This window comes from Astatotilapia calliptera, chromosome 22 (assembly GCF_900246225.1).
Source record: "Astatotilapia calliptera chromosome 22, fAstCal1.2, whole genome shotgun sequence".
Taxonomy (NCBI): Eukaryota; Metazoa; Chordata; class Actinopteri; order Cichliformes; family Cichlidae; genus Astatotilapia; species Astatotilapia calliptera.
This window is the reverse complement of record NC_039322.1, coordinates 19,784,804-19,806,983: the sequence shown is the minus strand read 5'-3', so window position 1 is coordinate 19,806,983 and position 22,180 is coordinate 19,784,804. Positions and strand designations below refer to the sequence as shown.

The following is a 22,180-nucleotide window of genomic DNA, read 5'->3' as shown; positions in this document are numbered from 1 at the left end:
ATTTATAGACAAGAAATTAGGATAAAATGGCATCCAGCAGGCAATGATTTAAAAAAGTGCAGTTCGAGCATACCAAACCATCTACTTGACATTAAAATATTCCGTGGATAAAGAAAATTCAAGTGCTAACAAAATGACTGGGATTGATCCTTTTATGATCAAGACATTTTCCTGGCCATTTTTCCACTAGATGTTTAATTAGAAACAAAGTAGTACGGCCAACACTGTAATCTTGCATTCCCGTTTCTTTGGCTTCAGTCACACAGGTCTAGAGAGTGGTTGGCGATCCCTGGAAACCTCAAGTGGCCAGGGAACAATGTTTATTCCTAACTAGTTGTTAAGTGGTTGCTGGAAGTTCCTGGCTGTCACCAAAACCTTTCTAGTGAATAGTTTGGTTGCCTATATTTTGCATGGAACATTCCAACTTGTCTGCAAACACTTGCCAATTAACCACTGAGTAGTAGTGAAACTGTGAAAAGTGCAATGCAAAACAAAAACTGTCATAGTAAAAGTGAAATTTTAGCTGAAACCAACACGTTTTAAAAGTCACATCTTTTGCTTTGATGGCAAACCAGCACCATTTCCAGTTTGTGTCGCACTTTTCACAGTTTCACTACTGCTTGGTGGTGGTTGCTAAGTGTTTGCAGACAAGTTGGCATCTCCCATGCAAACTAGAAGCGACCATGGAAATGTGCTAGCAACCAAAACAAGGAGAATTTTGGCTTAGGGCTGTATACCCCTTTGCAGCCAACTTGACCTAGTGACCGCAAAAAACAAAACAAAAAACAAAGAAAAAGAAACTTCCAGCAACCACATTGAAAAATGGTTGCCAGGCAGTCCCCAACTGGTCTCTAGGCCTGTGTGACTGATGTCTTAAACACATCCAAGGTAAAGTGAATGAAACAGCTGCATCCAATGGAATTGAACAGGTCTTTCCTTATTGGTACACCACTGGAATTTATACTAATTGTTGACACTTGTAGCTAAAACAAGAATACAGGCAAACTTTATGGATACCAAACGGGCAGCAAATGGTTACAGATAATTGAGTGGACATTGGCATAACTGTCAGAGACAAAAAGTGATGCTTATTTAGAAAAAAAAAATCTATGTCACACAGGAACGGGATGTTATGTATATGCCATGTATATATAGGTCAGTTATAGATCTAAAAAAAAAAAAAAAAAACAACAACTAAAAAACTAAACAAAACAAAAAACCCAGCTGTGTAGCAATACAAATGAAAAAAGGAACAGAAGTAACACTTAAAACAAAAAGCTTCTCTGCATTTATGTGGCACTGCACTAATTAATGTAATAATTCAGGGAGGATTTTACAAGACAGCTCTGTAGGGGCTGGACAGGAATACGAGACCCGAGGGCTTAAGCATACGTTTAAAATCGAACAGCAAATGAGATCACACACCTACGCAAACCACCTAATATACACACAAAGCGCTTATGTTTTAGCACCTCACACAAGTATGATGCCAGGACTCAAAGGATGGCTACTCTTTGCACCAGTGTGAAACATATGTCTCCTAAAAGTACAGTAGCCAACATCCAGAGAAAGACAGCACAACTGTGAAATTACTACTTTCATTTCATATCAGAAAGAATAAAAATAAAAAGATTATATGGTCTGTGACATGAGCAATATTTAAATGACTGAGAAGAAGAAAACAATACTTTCTGGAATTAATAAAGCCTATAAATAAAGAGAAGAAAACAGAAAGAAAAGGCTGTACATAAGATGCAAAGATGAGTATAAATGTACTGGATGGATAGCCTATACAACATTACAAACCACGCAGGTTCTAATTACATTCATTTTTAATATATGGAGCTAGGAAAATAGGATCTACTCTACAAGAGATCTCTTTATAACAGCAAGATTTTCTCCACAAGAGACAGATAAGCGACAGAAAGAGGAGACATTACTATACAGAGGGTAATGGTATGGAATTAATTCATGTAAGGGGACTGCTTCATTAGAAAGCCGGCTTTAATTTTGTACTCCATGACCATTAAAAAAAATGAAAATAAATTAAAAAGAATACTATTAATAAAAACAAACAAACAAAAACGCAAAGGCTGATGGTTACCATTTGGAGAAATGTTATCATTACCTCTTAAAAACTAAAGAAAATTATGAGAAAATAATTTGCTGATTAAAATAGCTTATGATATGCCATTTAGTTTACGAAAAAGCTATTTCTAAAACTTGCTTTATCCGCGTTTTGGCCGCTCCGAAAGATAATGGGAAAACAGCCAAAGTGAGGTGAATGTGTGCATTTAATTGCCTTGTTTGAGAATGTTTTTAGGGGCAGCACTACAGCTGTTCTGAAAGCCTCACTGCTCCACTTTACTTGAAAAGCATTGCCACATTCATCCAGGCTACAAGTATTGGTCTGTTAAACATTCTTGACTGAGCTCATACTGTATTTCATTGTTCTTGTAACAGTCACAATAAAGTATTCTGTTCTATTGTGACGAAGATGATTTATGTGAAAAAGGAAAAGCCTCTTCTGAGTTGTGATATGTGTAGTTTGTAGCGATTTTAGAGAAAAAGAGGCCTTACTAAGAACAACTTAATGTGCACATGGCTGTCACAGCCGTGTCAAACCTTAATACTCAAACACTGTGGCATTGATGCGCCGGCTACAAACCCCCCGCAAATCTCCTGCCTATGATTGGCGACACTTGTTGACTGTGCATCTTTTATTTTGAAAAGCCACCAAAATCCAAAAATCCAGGCTGCCAGCCTGCCCCCTGATAAACACTCTCAATACATGACTAGCTCTAAGTCCTTTGTTTAGTGCAAAGAAAAACAAAACAAAACACACTGTCGAATATTGTTTGTTAAGTATAGGGAGAAAAAAGCCATTTTGACCAGGTTTTATAAGGTGCTGGTGTAGGTAATGTAAAACGTAAAGAAGCGGAAACAAGTTCAAAGTCATCTCTTAAAAAACAGACAGCTTAAAGTTACAAGCCAGTCAGTTTCTGATGTTTGTGCTGTTACAGGAAACAATGATTCAATCTGTCAACAATACATGACGGTTAACTTCTAGAGAATGACTTCCAACTATTACACTATATTCCGACGTGTCCCTTTGAGGAACAGTCTAAGAACTGAACATTCGAGTAAGTGAAGATAGCTGTGGTCGCGTTACAAAGGCCTGCAATCACACAGGAACAAAGACATTCACATTTCCAAGTACAGAGCCAAAGATGGGCTTCTCCTGATTAATTCATCTGTTCTGATCCACCTACTCTGACCGAGATGACTGGATCAAAACAAACCTAAAGCTTAAATAAGGACTTAAATGCATGATTGTACATAGAAATAAATGCTCTGGGGTGAAATTTGACATAAATCTTCGGCTGTGTCATTTTCATACAGATATCAACAAGTACTATGTGATAGTTTTCAGGCTCTATCAATCTATCCGTGGGCAGTCTTTTCTAGATTACTTCCCTAGTCTGACACACAGCACCAACTGGGTACATTTACTTTGTACCTTCTACTTTTGAATAATGAAATAAAATTATCAGACCAAATATGGGTGACATACTTGATGGCATACTGCTCAACTGAAAAGCAAAGGAGTTATTATTCAATATAGAAATAAAATAAAAAAAATGCTGCTTCTTATTGGTGCATAGAATAAAAGGAAAGAAAGCAGGGAAATCTGTGTGTAGGTACAAACACAGTTCAGGAATTTGGTCGTACAGCTCAACACTCAAAACACACATTCTCTCATCAGTCTGAGCAAAACTATGAGGGTGAAAAATTAAAAAAGTTAAAAAATAAATCGCTTAACCACAAACTGAGAAAGCACGTTCACCATCAAGCACAGCAAACGTTTAAAACCTATTCTGTCAAGATGCAAGACTCAAACAGCGCCAATTAGATAGATTGCAGGGGTAATTATACAGAAATGGCCAGCAGTGTGATGTTACCATAACACTTAAAACAGGTAACAAGAGGTAGTACACACGGCCATTTCCACACAATTACGCCGGCGTCACGCAAAACGGCCGAGCCTCTCGCTTCAATTGATTATCTATAAAAGTCACACCATTGCTATCAAAAGTGCATCCAAATTTACATGTTGTGAGACCAGCACCGATAAGAACAATATTGACATCATAACAGTAAATATCAAGTACAGAATTTTCAGAATGCCCCACAAACACAGTCAGTCGGATTTCTAGTTGCTTTTACAGGTCATGAGTACAAAGGGAACCATAGAGAGGTCATCAAAGGGAGAGAAAAGATCCAAAACATTATGATGCTTACTTGTTTTTTAGCATGCAACTACAGAGACTTGTGGACCAGTCCAGTGAGGATTTAAGGTGTTTTACAGTGAAAACATCTAGCACCTAGAATCGAGATGTCCTTTTGTGCTTTCATATAATTATATATATATATTTCTTTTTTTAATATTCATCATGTAAAAGTTCATAATCTTGTTTGGCTAGGAAAGACTGTGTGTTACAAAGGATCCACCCAATTTATAGGCTATAAAATCTACAATGTTACAAATGACCACATAAATACTTCATCCTATTAGAAAGGTATGAAGACGTTGATAAGCACTAAGAAACGCTACTAAATGCAATATGCTAAAAACAACATAAAAAGCCCTGATTATCTACCTCTAGAAATGACTCCAATTCATGTGAGATACCCACTGCTAAATCTCTTGGTTAAAAATGATGCATAGTTAGAAAAGATAAACTACTCGCCTCCACTCAAGACTATGTCAACATTCGCCTGCTTATAGCATTAGTAAAACTTAGGTGGGATATTATTATATAATAATGTTATTAGTAAGACATGACAGTCTTAAAAGGCCATATATTTGCATTTATCTGCATACAAAGACAATATTAATTTAGACAATTTTTTTAACACGTGGGCCAGTTTTTTAAAAAAGAAAAAAAAAAAACTATAATCTTTCAGCAGCTTCCACTGAAGGCTTATTCAAAATATACCTTATTACCAACATTACTAAATAGTATAAAGACTCACAAAAAAGTCATTTGCATAAAACCCAAGCTTTTGTGCGATGACAGCCCCTAGTTCTTGGAGCAAACACTACGTTAAAGAGGTTTTAAGGAATTTCAATCAGTTAAACTCTAAAATGTTGCAGCTTTGACTCCACTGTACCGAATGCCTGGTTACCGACAAGCCACACAAATGACACAGCAGAATACACGATCCTGTGTTATATACATTAAAAAAATAGAAGTAGGGTTGATGTGTATAAAGGGAGAAATAAACAATCATCACAAATGCCTAAAATGTCTAAAACATGAGCCAGCTACATGCATATCCATTGGAGAAGTTATTCAAATTTTAAAAAGTCTGTAAGAACAGATGGGAATCACACAGATTTTAACATGTTCCCCACTATGGTGACTTCCTAATCAAGTGTCTTTTGTCAACATGGCTCAGAATACATTAGAAATGTGTCCTTACTGGGAACCAGTCCCAATATATTACATCTCAGGTCACTGGTTTGTCAGTTCAGACTTAACAGTGGGGCAAAGGAGGAAAAAAAAATGTTTGTCCCCCCCCCCCCCCCAAATTTCTAAATACAAAAAGAGCTTCATTAAAAAAAAATAAATTAAAAAGTGTAGATTCAGGGGTTAAACAAATCTGATGTCAAGATCATTAACTGTCAAAAGAGTTGGCATAATAAGATCATCAGTGTCAAGAGGACAAATACTGGAAGAAAAATTCATTGTTTTACATAGAAGTGGCAAAAAAAAAGAAAAAAGAAAGAAGATACTCTTAAATGGCACTTTTCATCACATAGTGCCCTATGTGGGGGAAAACGAACACAAACAACCCTCAATATATATATATATATATATAAGTACTTTTGTCCTGATTGAAGCGCTCATCCTGGTCAGTGCACTTTGCTTTGATAGGCTGATAAATAATGTCTGTGGGGAGGACTAAATCATTAGGCATATAACAGTTAATGGACCCCCACATCTTTTGATTTTTGCCTTCTCCCTTCAAGCACCAAGAGCCTAATAACAAAACAAAAGGAGAAGGAGGGCGACTGGCTTCTTCGAAATGTGAAACCACCCCACTGTATACTGTTTCCACCTGCTAGTAAAAAAAAAAAGAAAGAAAGAAAATTCTTCTATTAACATACAAACTCTGCCTTGTCTTTTCATAATTTTCACCCTTTTTTTAAACAGATAACAAGTACAAATACAACTAATGCACGACATGTAAATAAAGCCTCTTCCAGCTCAATCCTCAAGAAAGAATGACTCTTTTGCATGTTACAGTCTAATTGCTGGAATGGTTTTGGTGGGTTTAAGTACAATTGTAGACATTTGGGTTACTGACATGTTTGTCTGGTAGGGAGATCACAATGTGAAACCACTGTAATGTTATCTACAGCTGACAGTGAGACAGCGGAGGGTAGTGCGTTCCATCAGTGATGTCTCACCCACGCCTTCCTGGGAGTTGGGTGCTCTCAGGCAAAGTACATGGTGCGCAAGGTGTCCTGGTGGACCTGAACAGCTTTGGCCAAGGCCTGGTGGTCACGCCCATTGCTTTGACCTGATGTGTGACTGCCCTCGGCACTGAAAGAGAAAAAAGTTGCAGAACTGTCAGTTTTTCCAACAAGGAGACAAACATCTGCAAACTAAGAGATTTTAATTTCTTCACCTGTCATGCTCTTTGTCCACCAAGTGATAGCGAGCCCGGAAAGCCACCAAATGGGCATAGTAAGCTGGTGCTGGGATGGACACTGACCGGGTGCAGCGCACATAAGTGTGACAAAGCTGGTAGGTAAGGACCTGCAGTTCATCTGATGAGAAGTGGTTGTCGTCCCAGAGCACGTGATAGTGAGACGGCCTGCTGGTTCCCTGTCCGGAAGTAAAGCGGATGTCAGGTATAATGGGTTGTTTTTAACTCACAATCTGCTTTCATTAGAAAACACAGTGGAAGACGCCTTTATCAATACATCTTATCCAACTTGACTTTTACCTGAATGCCAGCATGACTGCAAAGGTAGAAGTCAAACTCTGATGGGTGAGTTATTTTGGTGTCCACTGTGGTGCCTGCCGGAATGTTGCCGCTCTTCCCAACCTATAAAAAAAATATCCATGGAAATGTCTGTGAAGGTTCTCAGTCATCCAGGTCATTGTAGTCAAAGGAGCTTGCCTTTCTTTGCAAGCTCCTTTGACATCCATGGAAATGCTTGTTAAGCTGGAATTGCTTAAGTGCACTCTGACCCAACAAGCCTACATTACTTTGAAACCTCCCAAGCTGGTGAATATAAAAGAAAAAGCACGCACGCACACACACACGCACGCACGCACACACACATACATACATACAAGAGTTTGCCAAATTTCTCAACTATGAAAATATCCAAACCATGAAACACAACAAGAAAATCCCCACAGTGACTAAAGAAAAGAAAAACAACAAGAATAGAGTTGCAGCACGATAGGAGATAAAGTCAAAGGTGCCACACTCTACTTGCAGCCACCACAAAGGTTTAGATCACCTCTATTTTTATGCCTGGATCATGGAACATACAGGAGCATCTGGTTGGTTGGCTTTAGAGCTCTAACCTGATTATGATAAAGCAAGAGTTCAGCTAATTAATGTACCGCCAGTCCATTTAAAACCTTGAAGGATCATAAACATTTTAATAGACAAGAAGTTAGTGTGTCAAGGTGTTTTATTATCCCAGTTATTGTTTTTAGTTTTTGTTATAAGACAAGTTGTTGCATTTCATAGTGACTGCATATGATGATGGGATACTTAAAAATCTTTGAAACTTCCTCTGAAGCATTATTAGGGACACTGGTGAGAGCATCTTACATCACTCTATTCCTAAACTTATATGCACTCAGTTAATAATTGACCCAGATCATTCATAAATTCCCAGCACTAGCAGTGACAGAGTACTAACCCTCTCATTTCTGTCCATACAGAACAGTCTCGTGTGGTGTCTCTTCTGAACAACCACAAAGGTAATACCAGGCTGGTAGTCCTTCTCTAGTTTGATGCAGGCCTCCCGGATTGCCAGCAGCTCATGCTGAAGAACCTGCACGCAACAAAGTCGTAAGATCTTAAAGGTAACCCATAAAACAATATATGTACAACAAAAGCATGATTAACATTTAACAGCAACTTCTGCCAGCTCAATTAATTTCCTACAACAGCACAAGTGCATAAGGAAAATCAATCACTTTTCCTGTTTGTTATAGTTTATTCTGTGTGGTCCTGGATATATGGATCACCTGGTTGAACTGGCCCTCAGAGATGCCATCCCGATAGTAGATGATTCTGGTGGGCTTGAAGCGGGTGGACTTGTAGAACTGGATCAGCAGCTCCCTCACCATGGTAGCCAGGTCCTGAATGATTTCCTGGCGGTGCTGCTGCACCCGTACTGTCGCACAGTACCGGCTGGGATGGGCATCCATGCTACCAACCACCTAAAATGAAAAGAAAGAATGAACAAAAACAGGTATGACCACATTAAAAAGGATTTACTGAGAATGACAAATGATAGTGATAGATGCTTCATCCTTTTGATGTCCCGTCCCACATAGTTTTTTACAATGAAAACAAACAAGCAAAAAAACAAAAAAAACAAAAACAAAAACATGACAGACAACTGGACTTTCTCAGTCTATCACATTTTGATGACACTTTGATTAGGATGAGCTTGGAGGTCAAACAGTTTTCTTTCTTGTTTTTGAGGCAGTGATGTCACTGTCCTGTTGCATAATATGTGAAGTGTGTGTTTAAGCTAGAACACAGTATCTTGTTACTCTGTGTCAGTCCACACACACACACACAAAAATATAACATATTGTGAAGGGTAGGTCGTAATGTGTTGTTGCTTACTGCAGCGATAGAGGGCTTTTTTCCATCTCCTGCAGGTGGATGTGTCACATCTGCACCAAGGAAGATCACTGGCTGCTGAAACACCACCGGCCTAGAACAGTAGATGTACATAAAAAAGTTTAACACAATGGCATAGCTTTCATGTGTTGAAAAAATATAAAAGCAACTCATTAGTTTCATGATAAGAATTCACCAGAATTTCCACTAACCTGCCCTGTGGGAGGAGGATGTTGTTAACACCGCCCAGCTTGACATTAATCTTCAAACACAGGTTGGAAAGAGTTTGAGGCGTCGTCTTTTGAACGTTCTTCACTTGCACGCACTGTGTGGCCATGCCAAGAACCGTGTCCCCAACACGTTTCACCTCAGCTAAAAACACATCAGGACAAGGGGGAGATATAATTTGATCTGCTATAATAAAAAATAAAAAAATGGAGTGTTGCACAATCTGCCCCAGACGATTTAGTGCACATAAGTAAGCTGACTAAAAGTATTTTCTACGTAAAGGATAAATGTCTGTTTTATTTATTTATGCACAAATGACTTAAAATAACTAACTTGAAGCTCAAAAATGAAGCGGAGTATATAACTTTTTCTGTAATTTCTTGTGGTTTACTTCTAAAGCAGATACAGAAGCAGTAAAACTTGTTGAGTAGGCAATAGCGCAGCAGCATGTTCAGATACACTAGAAGTGGGGAGTCGTCTTTGAAGTTGCAGCAGAATGCGGTTGGAGTGGTAGGGACTAATTAAAGACCCCCTTCAGGTTCAAGGAGAGTTATAAATAACATGAATAAAACTGTTCCCTGATTTCTGTTCTTTATAAAAGGTTAATGCTTCAGTTATTAATAAGAGTTTAATTATCAAAATGAGATACTTTTGTACAAGTACATGATGCCTAACTTTACCCAAACTCAATCACTTTAACCAACTCTCATTCTCTACAAAGCAGGCTTATATTTTTCACATCTGTTTGTGATGTCACAACTTTAACCACTTAACCTAGATTTAAAGGGAACTCAGAGAAACTCTGAAAACAGCCCTTGAGTGTCAAATTGTTTTACAGAGCTAAATGCAAGCATCCAGGCGAAGCAACAATGACCATACTTGTTTCTGAGTGAAGAGCCACACCAGCGGCTTTTAAAATGGTAAATTTAAACTGCACCTGGCTGGAGAAGCCACAGTGTTTGTTTGTTTGGAAACAATCAAACAAAAATAAATTTCTCAGACAAAATAAATACCATAGTAAAAGAAGATCCCTCACCATAAACGGGTGTCTTCCCTGGTAGGATCACTACCACCAGTTGGAGGCCCTGGTAGGTGTATTTGAGGTGCCTGAACATGGGCTCGACGCTGTCAGCTCCCTGGGCATATTTACAAAAGCAAGGTTGACCTTGGATAGGCATTCCTGCATCTCGAGAGATCTTCCTCAGCTGATCTGTGAAAGCTCTGACAGGTGGAGATCTTGTTAATTTAAAGATAAACGGGTTAAGACACAGTCCTAGTTTAGGTTAGATGACATTTGAGAGCTGCCTGCCTGCCTTAGATACATTGTATGAAGTTTTCAAATTATCCCATTGGACTGCTTTTCCTAACATTTATTTTTAAATTACAGTGAAAGTTTGGTTTTCCAGACTTCAATTAAAAAGGAGCTGGTCAGTCTTGGTGAGTGCCATGAAAAGTCAGGACATACTGACTTGCTTAAATACAAAAATAACATGAATGCAGTAAACAAAGCCTGGCTTACACACTGTAAATACACAGCACAGCTGTATGTAGTTGGCACGTGCTTTTACACAGAACTATATTTGCACAGTAAACTTGGTCAACATTTAACAGAAAAAACAAAAAGGACTGTGTGACTGTGTTTACGCACTTCTGTACAGGACCTACGCTCTGCTTTACAACTTTTTAAACACACCCGGCACCATAAGCCTTAAGCTGTCTACTATCAAACAATAACACGCACACACGATGGCATGACATACATCTGCATATGATAGATAACATACGTTCAATGTATCGCGCTTACTTAAGTAGGAGTTCGGTGCACTGTCTCTGTGGCGCAAAGCAGGCAATGGCCCACACTTTGATCTCAATACCAGTGTGGAACTGCTTGTTCCTCATGTCCCACACTCCCTGGATTGGTGTGGCTATTGCTTTGTTCTGCAAATTGCAATGAGAGCAACATCATAAGTGCTAATCACACCATCCACGATGAAGTTACTTGAATAAAAACGAATAAAGTAATTCATGCATTAAAAGCACATTAACACATACCCTGCCTCCATACAGTATGGAAGGAGCTTGTAGGACACGGCCATTCACTTCCGTCATCTCATCCCGAACCATCACTCCGAACTCACGAACGTAAGGGTCAGCGTTGAAGTTGGCACTCCTCATCTGAATAAACACACACACACACTCATTAGCATAATACAGCAAACTTTAAGATTTTAGTCAAGTTATTTATTTTCTTTTATTCATGTTTATTCATTTCATATTAAAGGTAATCTGTATTGTTATTAATGATAATCATAATATTATGTAGGGCTGCTCGATTATGGCAAAAATGATAATCACGATTATTTTCACTGAAATTGAGATCACGATTATTTGACGATATTTATTTAACCCTTTAAGACCTACCATAGAACCAAGTCCACCAGAGCTTATATTATTTTTTTTTTTTACATGTTGTAGTGCCATTTGTGGGAGCATTTCAAGTTGCTATACATCAATACAACTGTTATAGCCCATATTTTAATAATATGTATGCATTAAGTCCATAGTAATTACATAAATTGCAAAAAAGTGCAATAAACTACAAAAAAAATTGAAAATCGCTTTTGTTTTGTTTACATATATTTCTACTTGGAGAAATTTAAGAGGCTTATCCCTCAAAACTTTAAATACAATAAAGTTGCAAAAAAATAGTTTCCCACCACAGGAAATTTATTTTGAGTGTCTTCATAGTTTTATTTTGGAGATACACCAATTTTTATATACTGCAGGAAAAACAAAAAACAATCCTATGATGCAAATTTGCAAAGAAAACAGCATGTGCATCATTTCACTGTGGGAAGTGTTACGAACAGCTGATAGGAACGGCAAAGCGTGTTTCTGGAATATTATGTTTTTGTTCCTGCAAGCGCTTTTTATGCAATTTTTGCAAAGCTATATGTGGAACGAAACCGTGACCGAGGACAAGCTGATGGCATCAGATGTAAGTACAACTCCTCCGGTTTCATATGCAAAACAAATTATTGCGCTAGCTTACACGGTTCAGGTTCTACAGGGATTTAAAAATAGTTACGCAAAACGGAGCGTGCTGCTCTGACCGGCTTTAAAGGGTTAACAATGACTTTAAAAAAATAATGTAAAATGGTGTGCAACACCACTGAAGTTTTTTTTTTTTTTTTAAACTCTCTTTTCAACCAACGGCAGTCACTCTCCAAATAACTTCTGCTTAGCTTTCCGAGCTTCCCTCGGGCCCTCTTAATCAGCGGTCTCCACCCTTTTTTGCGCCACGGACCGGTTTATGCCCGACAATATTTTCACAGACGGCCTTTAAGGTGTCGCGGATAAATGAGGGAGGGGCTACTAATCGGCTCAGTCATTTTTAATGATCGTTGAAAGCCCAGATCGTAATCGTGATTAAAATTCGATTAATTGAGCAGCCCTAATATTATGGACTATAATTGTAAACATTCTATACCAATGAGCAAATTCATCAGCAGTTCACTACAACCATCAATCTCAAAGACTTTTGTTGTCTTTATTAGCAGTCCTTCCAGCACTGGCCTCACTGAACCCATTAATTTTTAAGTTTATCATGTTGGCAGTGCTTGCTATTGGCCTTAGAACTCTGGGCAAACATCAGTGATGAATCACTTGAGTGTAGCCGTTGGCACAATGTAAACATTCTCTGTTTTCCTTCACTTGTTGTTGCAGGAATGGTGTCAAACTTGTGAAAACTTAAGTTTTAAAAACAGTGTCTGTTACAGTTCATATAACTCACCAGTTTACTAATCTCATCCTGACGATCTGGTGCCGATCTGGCTGTGGCACGGATCATAGTGGAGGTCTGATTGTCTGTCAGCTTTTTGATGCAGCGCTGTCCTGCCACTATGTTACACACCTGGGGCGGACACGCGCAAATCATTTAGAAGAACAAAAAAACAAAAATCTCAAGTCACCTAGCTGGTGAACAAGAGGTTGATGATGCTTACCTCTAGAGGCAGGTAGGTGTGTTTCTGCTCCTGCCCCACCTGTAAACATGGCAGGTGGGGGTATCGCAGGATGAGCTTGTACTTGTCTTTGAAGTACTGAGCTACTGTGCACTCTATAGTTTGGCCATTCTCCTGTTGCAGAGGGAACCTAAAGATTTCCCAAAAAAAAAAAAAGAAAAAGCATTCAACATGTGAAACCTTTTAAATCTACAGTCAGCAGGAATATTCTTAGACCAGTGTTTCCAAATTTGTACTACTTATAATCATGACAAGTCATCTAGACAGAAAGTTTGGTTTTAAATAGTATTTTGCAGTTAATCTAACAGGGCTAAATGCAGTTGTAGGTGATTTTTTTGTTGTTGCTGTTGTAAACCTTTAGCAAACCTGATATTTGAATTTTAAGCATGCTATTTATCTTGTTTTTAAAATTTAATTGAAAAATGATATTTTTAAAAAAGCATTCTTACGTTTGGTGGCTGGCTGGTCTTCTTGTCACGTTGCACACTCTGTACTTCCTCTTCATCTGCCCACAGTGAGTAATCTCAACCTTCAGGCCTGAATAAAGCAATCACAATAAAAGGAAACAAAGGTTGAACATAAACATTTTTGTTAAATAAAATTAAGGGAAAATTCATAACAGCAAACCTAACCAGTCATTTAAATCACCTTCAGCCAACTGAACATGGACACTTTAAAGAAGCTAACAATGGACAAGTAGCTAAAGGCAGCAGCCTTGGTTTGAGCAAAGCAGAAGAGAAGAGAATAATTTTCCTGTTATCTGGTGAAGTTATAAACATACTAGAAAATGATTCAAGTACATTTGTTTGAGCCTGCTTTTTTTGTAAGGTAAACTATGGCTACATTCACACCGCACGCAAAAGCGCATCAAATACGACTTTTTTGACCTTATGCGACCCATATCCGATCATGGTATGACAGTGTGAACAGCACAAATGCGATATTTTCAAATCCGACCGGGGTCACTTTCGTACGTGGTACTGAATCCGATACATATCTGATGTTTTAGAAAGTGATCGCATTAAATCCGTCTTTTACGTCACTGACACAAGACAGACGCCAATTATCAGCGCTGGAGAAGCGCCCGAGAAGACATCGCGAACGCCTCCTGGCCATCCAGTGTAGATGTTAGTGAAACTGTTGGGAAGACAACGTTGGAGAAACGTGAACATTTTATTTGTACTGTATAATCTGCAGATTCTGACAGGAATCTGCAACTATCCTTTGAAGCACTGCTCCGCTCTAAAACAGCAATAAGAATAATTATTAGGCCATATGTAAATAACAAAATAACTTTATAACTTAAAGCAAAATTGGGAAACGTAAAGTGCAAAACAAGTCTTTATATTAAGGGCCATCAGTGAAACAATACTGTTTGGTCTGGCTCTAAGCAGAGTGCATTGTGTGTGCCATCTTCTTTGGCACATGCGGGTCACTTTGAGGGTTCACACTAGAGCACGTTTGCTGTCACATTTTATTTGCAGTGCGAACAGGCAGACGAAAAAATTGGATTTGATCAAAAAAAAATTGAATTGAGCATTAAGACCTGCAGTGTAAACGTAGCCTATGTGAGCTAAAAGGTGTTTGGACAGTAACTAATTTCCACTCAAATATTTGCACCTCTTTACTGTAGCAGAATACTTTAATATGTATGCTGTCAGTTATAGTTGCTAAAAAGAAAATCAGCAGCAGGTCACGCTTAGAGAAAAACCAAAATTGGGGAAAAAAAAACTATTTACAACCTGTATCTGAAGAAAATTGATGAGAAAATAATCTAAAAAAGTATCAGATAAGAATCTGAACTCACAAATAAATGTTTTTTTATACATCAAAGCTCCCAAAATCATTAAAAATATGAGCTCCTACGTTTATCTTACCTTTGATTTCTTTTGTAAATTTCACTCGTTGAGAGTCTGTCAAGGGTTTCTGCTGTTCTTCTATGCTTTTGAAATCCAAGACCTCGCACATAAACTCAATTACAGGTTGGGCTTTGTAGAACGCAGTGGCCGAAACTGAAAGTAATTAGACACAGAGTTTCAGCTTATGGAAAAAGCTCAACTTTAGACACATTTTGCATGAGAAATGAATCTTATTGTGAAAATTACCATCGATGTTGAGCATCATTTTCCAAAGGGACGGCCTGACAGACTGGTGGAAACCAAACCACACCTCTCTCCCTCCACCAAGAGGGTTTGAGCATCCCTCTGAAGGAGTGAAGAAAGAGCGTCCCACTGGGGTATACCTGCAGAAGAAAAGCACCAGCAGAAAGCCAACAGTATTATAAAAGGATAAAATAAAGAGTCAAAACTATAACTGACAATGACAGAAATTCTGATGTACCTCATAGAAGGCAAATGTCTCATGACCACATCCAAGGCTTGAATAGTCTCAAAAGGGACGCTGGGTAGCCGTCCTGACAGTGCCTCATGCAGAGCTTGCAGGCTAACGCAGGACACCCACTTGATGGCTACTTTGAAGCTGCGGTCTTTCCCTTCACCAGGAATAGTTACCTCAAGCTCCACCTGTGTGATCAGTTGGGAGGAAATGAAGAGATACAATGCAGTCATATTGCAGAAATACTCATACTTTTTTTGTTTTGTACTCAAAATAGAGCTTTTACTCTTACAGGTTGATGTGTGGAATACATACTTTGTCTCTGCCTATTGGCAAGGGCATGGCAGTGTAAAGGTTCTTCCTTCCATCATACACCGGCTTTCGATCACCAAAGATCTGTGTTTTAAAGTGCTGGACCATGTGCTCCACAATTTCCCTGAAAAGAAAATGAAATGGACAAATTACCAGCAATGCCCCAGGTAATTATCTGCTGAACGATAATGAAATATCAACAAGGATATACCGATTGACCCTCCGGGGGCATTTTTCAGGCTTGATGTCAATGTCATAATGATAGACCTCCAATTTGGGGATTTCCATCTCAAAAAAGTTAGCCTGGAGCTTGATTGTCCTGCCCATGGTGCCAAAGTCTGGCCGTGATGGTGGCTTGAACACATATTCTGGCACTGGGGAAGATGGGGGATCTAAAACATGTGAATCAAATGAAGCAACAAAATAAATGGTAAGAATGGCATCAAAAAGACCTTTAAGACCCAACCAGCAATAAACTGCCTTATAAACAAAGAGTTGTGGTTGCACATGTAAACGAATTGGAGCATGTTTCACTGATCTAAATCAAACGTAAAACAAAAATCTGCTGTTGGTTTGCATTGCAATTAGTGGTGCAACGGATCACAGTTGATCCCTAATCCGAACCGATCCCACTCCACGGTTCGGGACGCACGTGATCTGAAGATTCGAAAAAAGAAGAAAAAAAAGTATGTGTATGGTGCGCGTGGTCGGTCTGTCAAGCGATAGTTATGGCCAGTGCTAGCAGTCCAAGTGGAGGAGCAGAGGAAATTGCGGTATTTAAGCAGTCCTTTCCTGCCCAGTCCGACCGGGCTAAAGCTATTACAAAAGCTATTGGGGTGTTTAGCTGCAGACGGGAGGCCGTATTCCCTTGTGCAAAACAAGGGGTTTAAACTATGATGAACGTGCTTGAGCCACACTATAATATCCTGTTGCGCGTCCACTTTAGTGGCAAGATCGTTCCAAGCATGTATGAGCAGGAAAAGTTTAAAGTTATGGCTGAACTGTCCCAGGCATCTTCTGTTGCCCTACTACTACAAATGAGTGGACCTCCAGGGCAACGGAAAGCTACGTGACCATGACAGCTCATTATATCACAGCGGAGTGCGATATAATGAGCGGTATGTATTATTGTAGGGTCTACCTTACAATATAAAGCGCCTTGAGGCGACTGTTTTTGTGATTTGGTGCTTTATAAATAAAACTGAATTGAATTGGGTGGTAGATACAAAGCCCTATACTGCCCTATATTGAACCATAATTTTTTTGTTTTTTAATAATTGCGTGGAATGAGTCTTGAGTTGAATGTTTTTAACAGGCAAAAAATACTTCAATAAGTGAATAAGTAAATGTTAATTTTTTGTCTTTTTTCTTTTTTTGCTGATCTGAAAATTGATCCGATACGTGACTTAAAACCGTGATCCGATCCGAACCGTGAGATTTTTGATCCGTTGCACCACTAATTGGAATACACATAATAATGCCTAATAGTGGGTTAGGGTTAGGAAAGAAACAATTGAAAAAATTCTCAGAGATTAGGCATACATAAGCAGTAATAACAGTGTGCATAATGCAGTATGATCATTTTAATCAAGTGATCAAGATGTACTGTAGGGGTAAATAGGTTTTTTGTTTTGTTTTTAAAGTCAGGAGCATCACGAATGTGCACTAACAATATGACTTACCCATCAGCTCTAACTGGCATCATTTCAAGGATATTATATATGCGCTATTTGGAAAATATTATACTAATATTATAATAAAACAGAATGACTCAATTTATAATTTAAACAACACCACATGGTTTTGCAGCTCCAGGACACTGACTTAATTATCCAAATACACTGAATAATCCTCCGAATGTTTGTAGCTTTGCTTCCATCAATTACACTAGGAAAACTAAAAGTGTCACCTGTTGATACACAGTATCGTAGTATTTGGACCTCCCCAGCTCCAAATCAGAACCAATCTGTTCTTCCTATGCTAGGGCTGCAGCAAATTCAAGTGTGTGCATCTCAATTGATTCAGCATAAAAGGTTCTGTATAAAACTTCTTCCATCTGGTACAACATGTCAGCTGATTTCAGTACTTTCACAAATGGGTACACACCAAAGCTATGTCCACGTGTGCATGGGATTTTTTTTTAACCCTGGAGAACCCATGGGGTCAAATTTGACCCCATGGGTTCTCCAGGGTTAAACGAGGATTTCCCCCATGAAATATAACAAAGTGACATCAAGCGCTGTGATGAACATGCCTAAGCAACATGTGATGATGTAGCCCTAACTGTACAGGAACGCTGGCCAGTTACATACAATAACACGCTTCACAGTCTGATGTCAAAAAACAAAACCGAGGCATGTTGAGAATGTAAGACAAAATGTCAGTTTTCCTCGTCAACACACAAACACAGAAGCACAGTATCTGTGAATCTTCACCCCTGGAAGCAGCAAAGGCTGCTTTGGGTGATCTGAAACAACGTTTACATGTGGACGAAAGTCCAAAACACACAGAAAAACAAATCTATGTTTACAAAACTGTATGTTTGTGAACAGTGGCTGAGGATGGGGGGCAGTGGAGGGGATCTGGGTGACATCTGATACTTTTGCTACTATTAGCAGCTGCAGGATTCAGTGTTTCAGAGAAGTCAAACAAAATTATAAATAATTTATCTGACATCCGCTAACTCTTCATCACACCATCTCTGACCTAGAACCTGACTCATGTAGGGTTTTGAAGACTGAAGCCAATATTGGGGTATTTTAAACTCAAATATGACTGGTATTTTCATTCTTTCAAACACACAAAAAATTTGTATGTATATTTATTTATTTGCTAGTTTATGCTTTGCCTGACTCTGCTCAGATCAGCTCCTTCTTTCATTTATGGTGACCCAAACACTGTTGCAGGGAAGCTGCAGAGTACCCACTAGCGGACAAGCTATACACCATCAACATTCAGAACGTGTTTGAAAGGGTGTTTCTCTCGCCTGTTCTGTAACTTATCTGATTTTATAATTGCTGATACTGAAAGTTGGCAAATAGCTAAAATTGGCTGAGCAATCGGTTGGACTCTGCTTTAAACATTTAGCCATCACAAAATCAGCCACTGTAAATTTGTGCCTCATCTGCTAACAATCTGTCTAAAACAGTGATAATGGGTGACTTTTCACAAATGTGTTCAGGCTGTCCTAGAAAAATGAAAAAGCACAAGCTGCAGCTGTCATTTTGAACAAGTTTTAGTCAACAGACCGCACAGTTGTGGATGTAGAGCTCATACGGAGTATAAATACACCACTGAATAAATTCTTCAGAGAACTTCAATTAAAATTTTTTTCAATGTAACTGAAATTACAAAGAAAAAAGACAAAAAAAGGCAACTTGTATAATTTCTTTTTCAAACTTGATTAAAATGCTCAGATTATTTTTCTCATTCATAATTTGACTGTTTTAACTTATCTGCAGTAAGCCTTCTGGGGAATTTAATATTTACTTTTTTAAACAAATTGAGAAAAAAATGTTTCTTCATATTTTCTGATTTCTTTGTTGGAACAAAAATAATAAATAATACAGCTACTTTTCACCTGTGCCTTTATTCACAACAAGTCACCACAGCAGGCAGCTTAACATGTTTGATTTGTCACCTTTTCTTTTTAAATTATGTTTTTGTTTTTTACACTGGATACCCCTTCCTGGCCCATCCCCAAAGGGGTTCTTTTTTTCCAAATCAGTAAACCACTACACTATGTAGCCACACTGACAATAATATACAAGTTGATATAAGAAAAACGTTTTTTAATCTCACATTTGTAATTATTTTGATACAGTAGTTGAATTATTCTTATTAATATTAACAACAACAACATTAACACATGTACCAAATCTACATCAAATCACTATATTATACCCTGAAAGATTATTTTAAATGTTAACATTTTTGCAACTTATTGTAGGAGATGCACACAGCTCTCATTATTGCTGGACAAGCTCGGCAATATCTGCAACTTCAGTTATTTCAGTCAGGACACACTCCATTCCCTTCAGTGCATTATCTTTTAGCTCCAGCACTGTTCATTCAAACAGAAAACCTTTAATAAAGCCTAGCAATATATGGTGGATTTTAATAAGTGCCCTTTAGTTAAGTGCTCTGCACATAAGCGCACAAAATGAGGTGTACTAGTGCTGACTAGTTGAAGAGAAAAGCATCTTCTGTAGACTCTCACTTACAGAATCAAAATACCTATATGCTTTTTGTTGGATGGTGTCACTATCAGGTCCTGTTGTTTTTCAGATGAGTACATATTGTGATGCTTGAAGGATGTGCGAGAAAAAAAATGTTGCCACTTACACTGGACCACTACTAGGGTCAATTTAAAGTGTTAAAGCCCGAATATGGGAAAAGCTTACCAGAGCTTACTGACCCAGTAGAACGAGGTCCCTCAAGCATCTCAGCAGCTACAGAGAACAAAAATAACATGTTATAAATGCTCAAAGATCCGCTCAGTCTGATACACACTGTATTTTAAAATAAAGAGTGACAAATGTGTACACCTAATAACATAGTACAGCCCAGAAACCAAAGATTCCTGCTTAACATAACAAAACCATTTGTTTATGTAGTAAGCAGTAAGAGAGCGCTGCTCATTTATTACACTAGATACATCCCAGCAGGCCTTTCTTATCACTTCCACAGGAGTCTTATCAATAGACACGCAAAAAGTATTGAGCAGCTGGCAATCTAACGGATGAAGCCACCCCTTCCCCCTAGAAATAAACTGCTTCAACACACAGAGTCGTGTTTTGGTTGAACAAAACATCCTCGTTAAAATAACTGCAAGTGGGGAAAAAATTATCCAACATAGTGTTGATGTCGCCTGTACTCTCTTTCATTCCGCCAAAAAAAGCCAGCTGCCAAAAACCCCGAAACGCACACATGAAATACGCATGTATGCAAATCTACACACACAAACACAGCGTCTGTCTGACTAACGACAGGCGGCTCAGTCGCTTAACTATCACTCTACCTAACGTCAAACTTAATCAGACTTCTCCTATATCGTTTAGTGTCTTAAAGCCGGTGTTACACTGAAAATACGATCCGGTGGCGTTAGTGCGTTTATACAGCTGGTGTATTAATGTGACATATGTAAATGTGGCGATTTCAACTGTCAGGCTAATCGTATCCCAGACTGGTGATGAGATTAGGTCGGCCTCGAAATATTGCTTCAACTAGTGTGTTTAGCGCTTCAGTTCGAGAAAATGAATGATATGCGTTTACGTTCGTGTGATTTGTTAAGAAAACATAAGCCAGCCAACCCCCACTTGGTGAAAGTGCAGTGAGTTAACTAAAAACAAGTTCGGGAAACCAGGTGCCGTTGAAGCTAGCGTGGCTAGCGGCAGCTTGTTGTTGGAAGCTAGCTAAGCTTGCCTCTAGTACTAAAACACTTAAAACTGGGACGACACGTTCCTCGTCAAAGCCGTTGTTGAGTTTTATCGTAACGAGTTGGGTGAAGCCGGAACATAGCAAGCACTTCATCGATGCAGCACAGAAAAATGCCGCTCCGTTATCGTCAGTTTTCTTTGGCCGCATCACGTAGCCGATGCTAACGTTAGCCGCAGCACTTACCTCCAGCAGAGGAATACATTTTGTCGACTTTTTTTAAGCGTGTGTCGTGGACGCACAAACACTCCACTTAGTTTTTCGCAGAATTCCACCAAAACTCATCCGTAGTCGAAGTGTATTTATATGTCCAAGTGCAAGGAAGGAAACTCGGTTCTAAAAACAGATATTTAGTTAGCCAAGTGGTAAATATTTGAAGTCTCTCATCCTCGGCTCGGCCCCATCCCCCCAACACGCAAAACGAGAGCCGAGAGAAAAGAGAGCGCAGGGTAAAGAACCACGCGCTTCAAGATGATTCCTTCCCATTCCTTCCGCCTTTGGTCACTTTACTTTAGGTAGTGTATATATTTACATTTGGACTTCTTTTTTTAATCACCCTTTTTTTTTTTACAAGATATATGTATTCATCCCATCAGTGTAGTCATGAATGTGGTCAAAAAGCTAGTATCCGCATCAGTCCACGAAATTTGATTCTTTTTTAAAATAAATAAAACACATACTATATAACACATACGTACACACAATATAACACAATTTAGAAAAATCACGTTTCCTATCAGATTTAGTATTTTATTAGCCAAAGTTAACATTTTACACGGTTGCAAACATTTCAAATACGGTTATTTCGACTTGAGGGGAAATATTAACGTTTAGATTTATGCAAAGTGGGGAACTATCTTGCTTTTCGGTGACGTCAGACGCACGCTGCGCGGTCTCAGTAGTGATGCTAATTCAAATCTTTAAAAAAAAAAACACCACAGAGATCGCTTACC

General features: G+C 38.6%; 1 protein-coding gene across 2 annotated transcripts; it reads right to left on the bottom strand.

Moving 5' to 3' along the window:
- Window positions 1-5,596: 5,596 nt before the first annotated feature.
- On the bottom strand, window positions 5,597-21,694 carry ago2 (argonaute RISC catalytic component 2). Of its 2 annotated transcripts, none has more exons than XM_026156018.1 (20): window positions 21,414-21,694; window positions 20,195-20,242; window positions 16,003-16,183; window positions 15,795-15,915; window positions 15,486-15,667; window positions 15,251-15,387; window positions 15,023-15,157; window positions 13,595-13,682; window positions 13,128-13,275; window positions 12,917-13,036; window positions 11,176-11,298; window positions 10,928-11,061; window positions 10,160-10,344; window positions 9,108-9,267; window positions 8,899-8,989; window positions 8,289-8,483; window positions 7,958-8,092; window positions 7,021-7,122; window positions 6,700-6,899; window positions 5,597-6,614 (listed from the first exon to the last, which is right to left on the bottom strand). In XM_026156018.1, the coding sequence occupies exons 1-20, from the start codon at window positions 21,430-21,432 to the stop codon at window positions 6,506-6,508; spliced, it is 2,613 nt and encodes an 870-aa protein (XP_026011803.1). In that variant the 5' UTR covers window positions 21,433-21,694; the 3' UTR covers window positions 5,597-6,505. The 2 variants fall into 2 exon arrangements, with proteins under 2 accessions (XP_026011803.1, XP_026011802.1); XM_026156017.1 differs by lacking the exon at window positions 21,414-21,694 and adding an exon at window positions 20,339-21,405.
- Window positions 21,695-22,180: the final 486 nt, after the last annotated feature.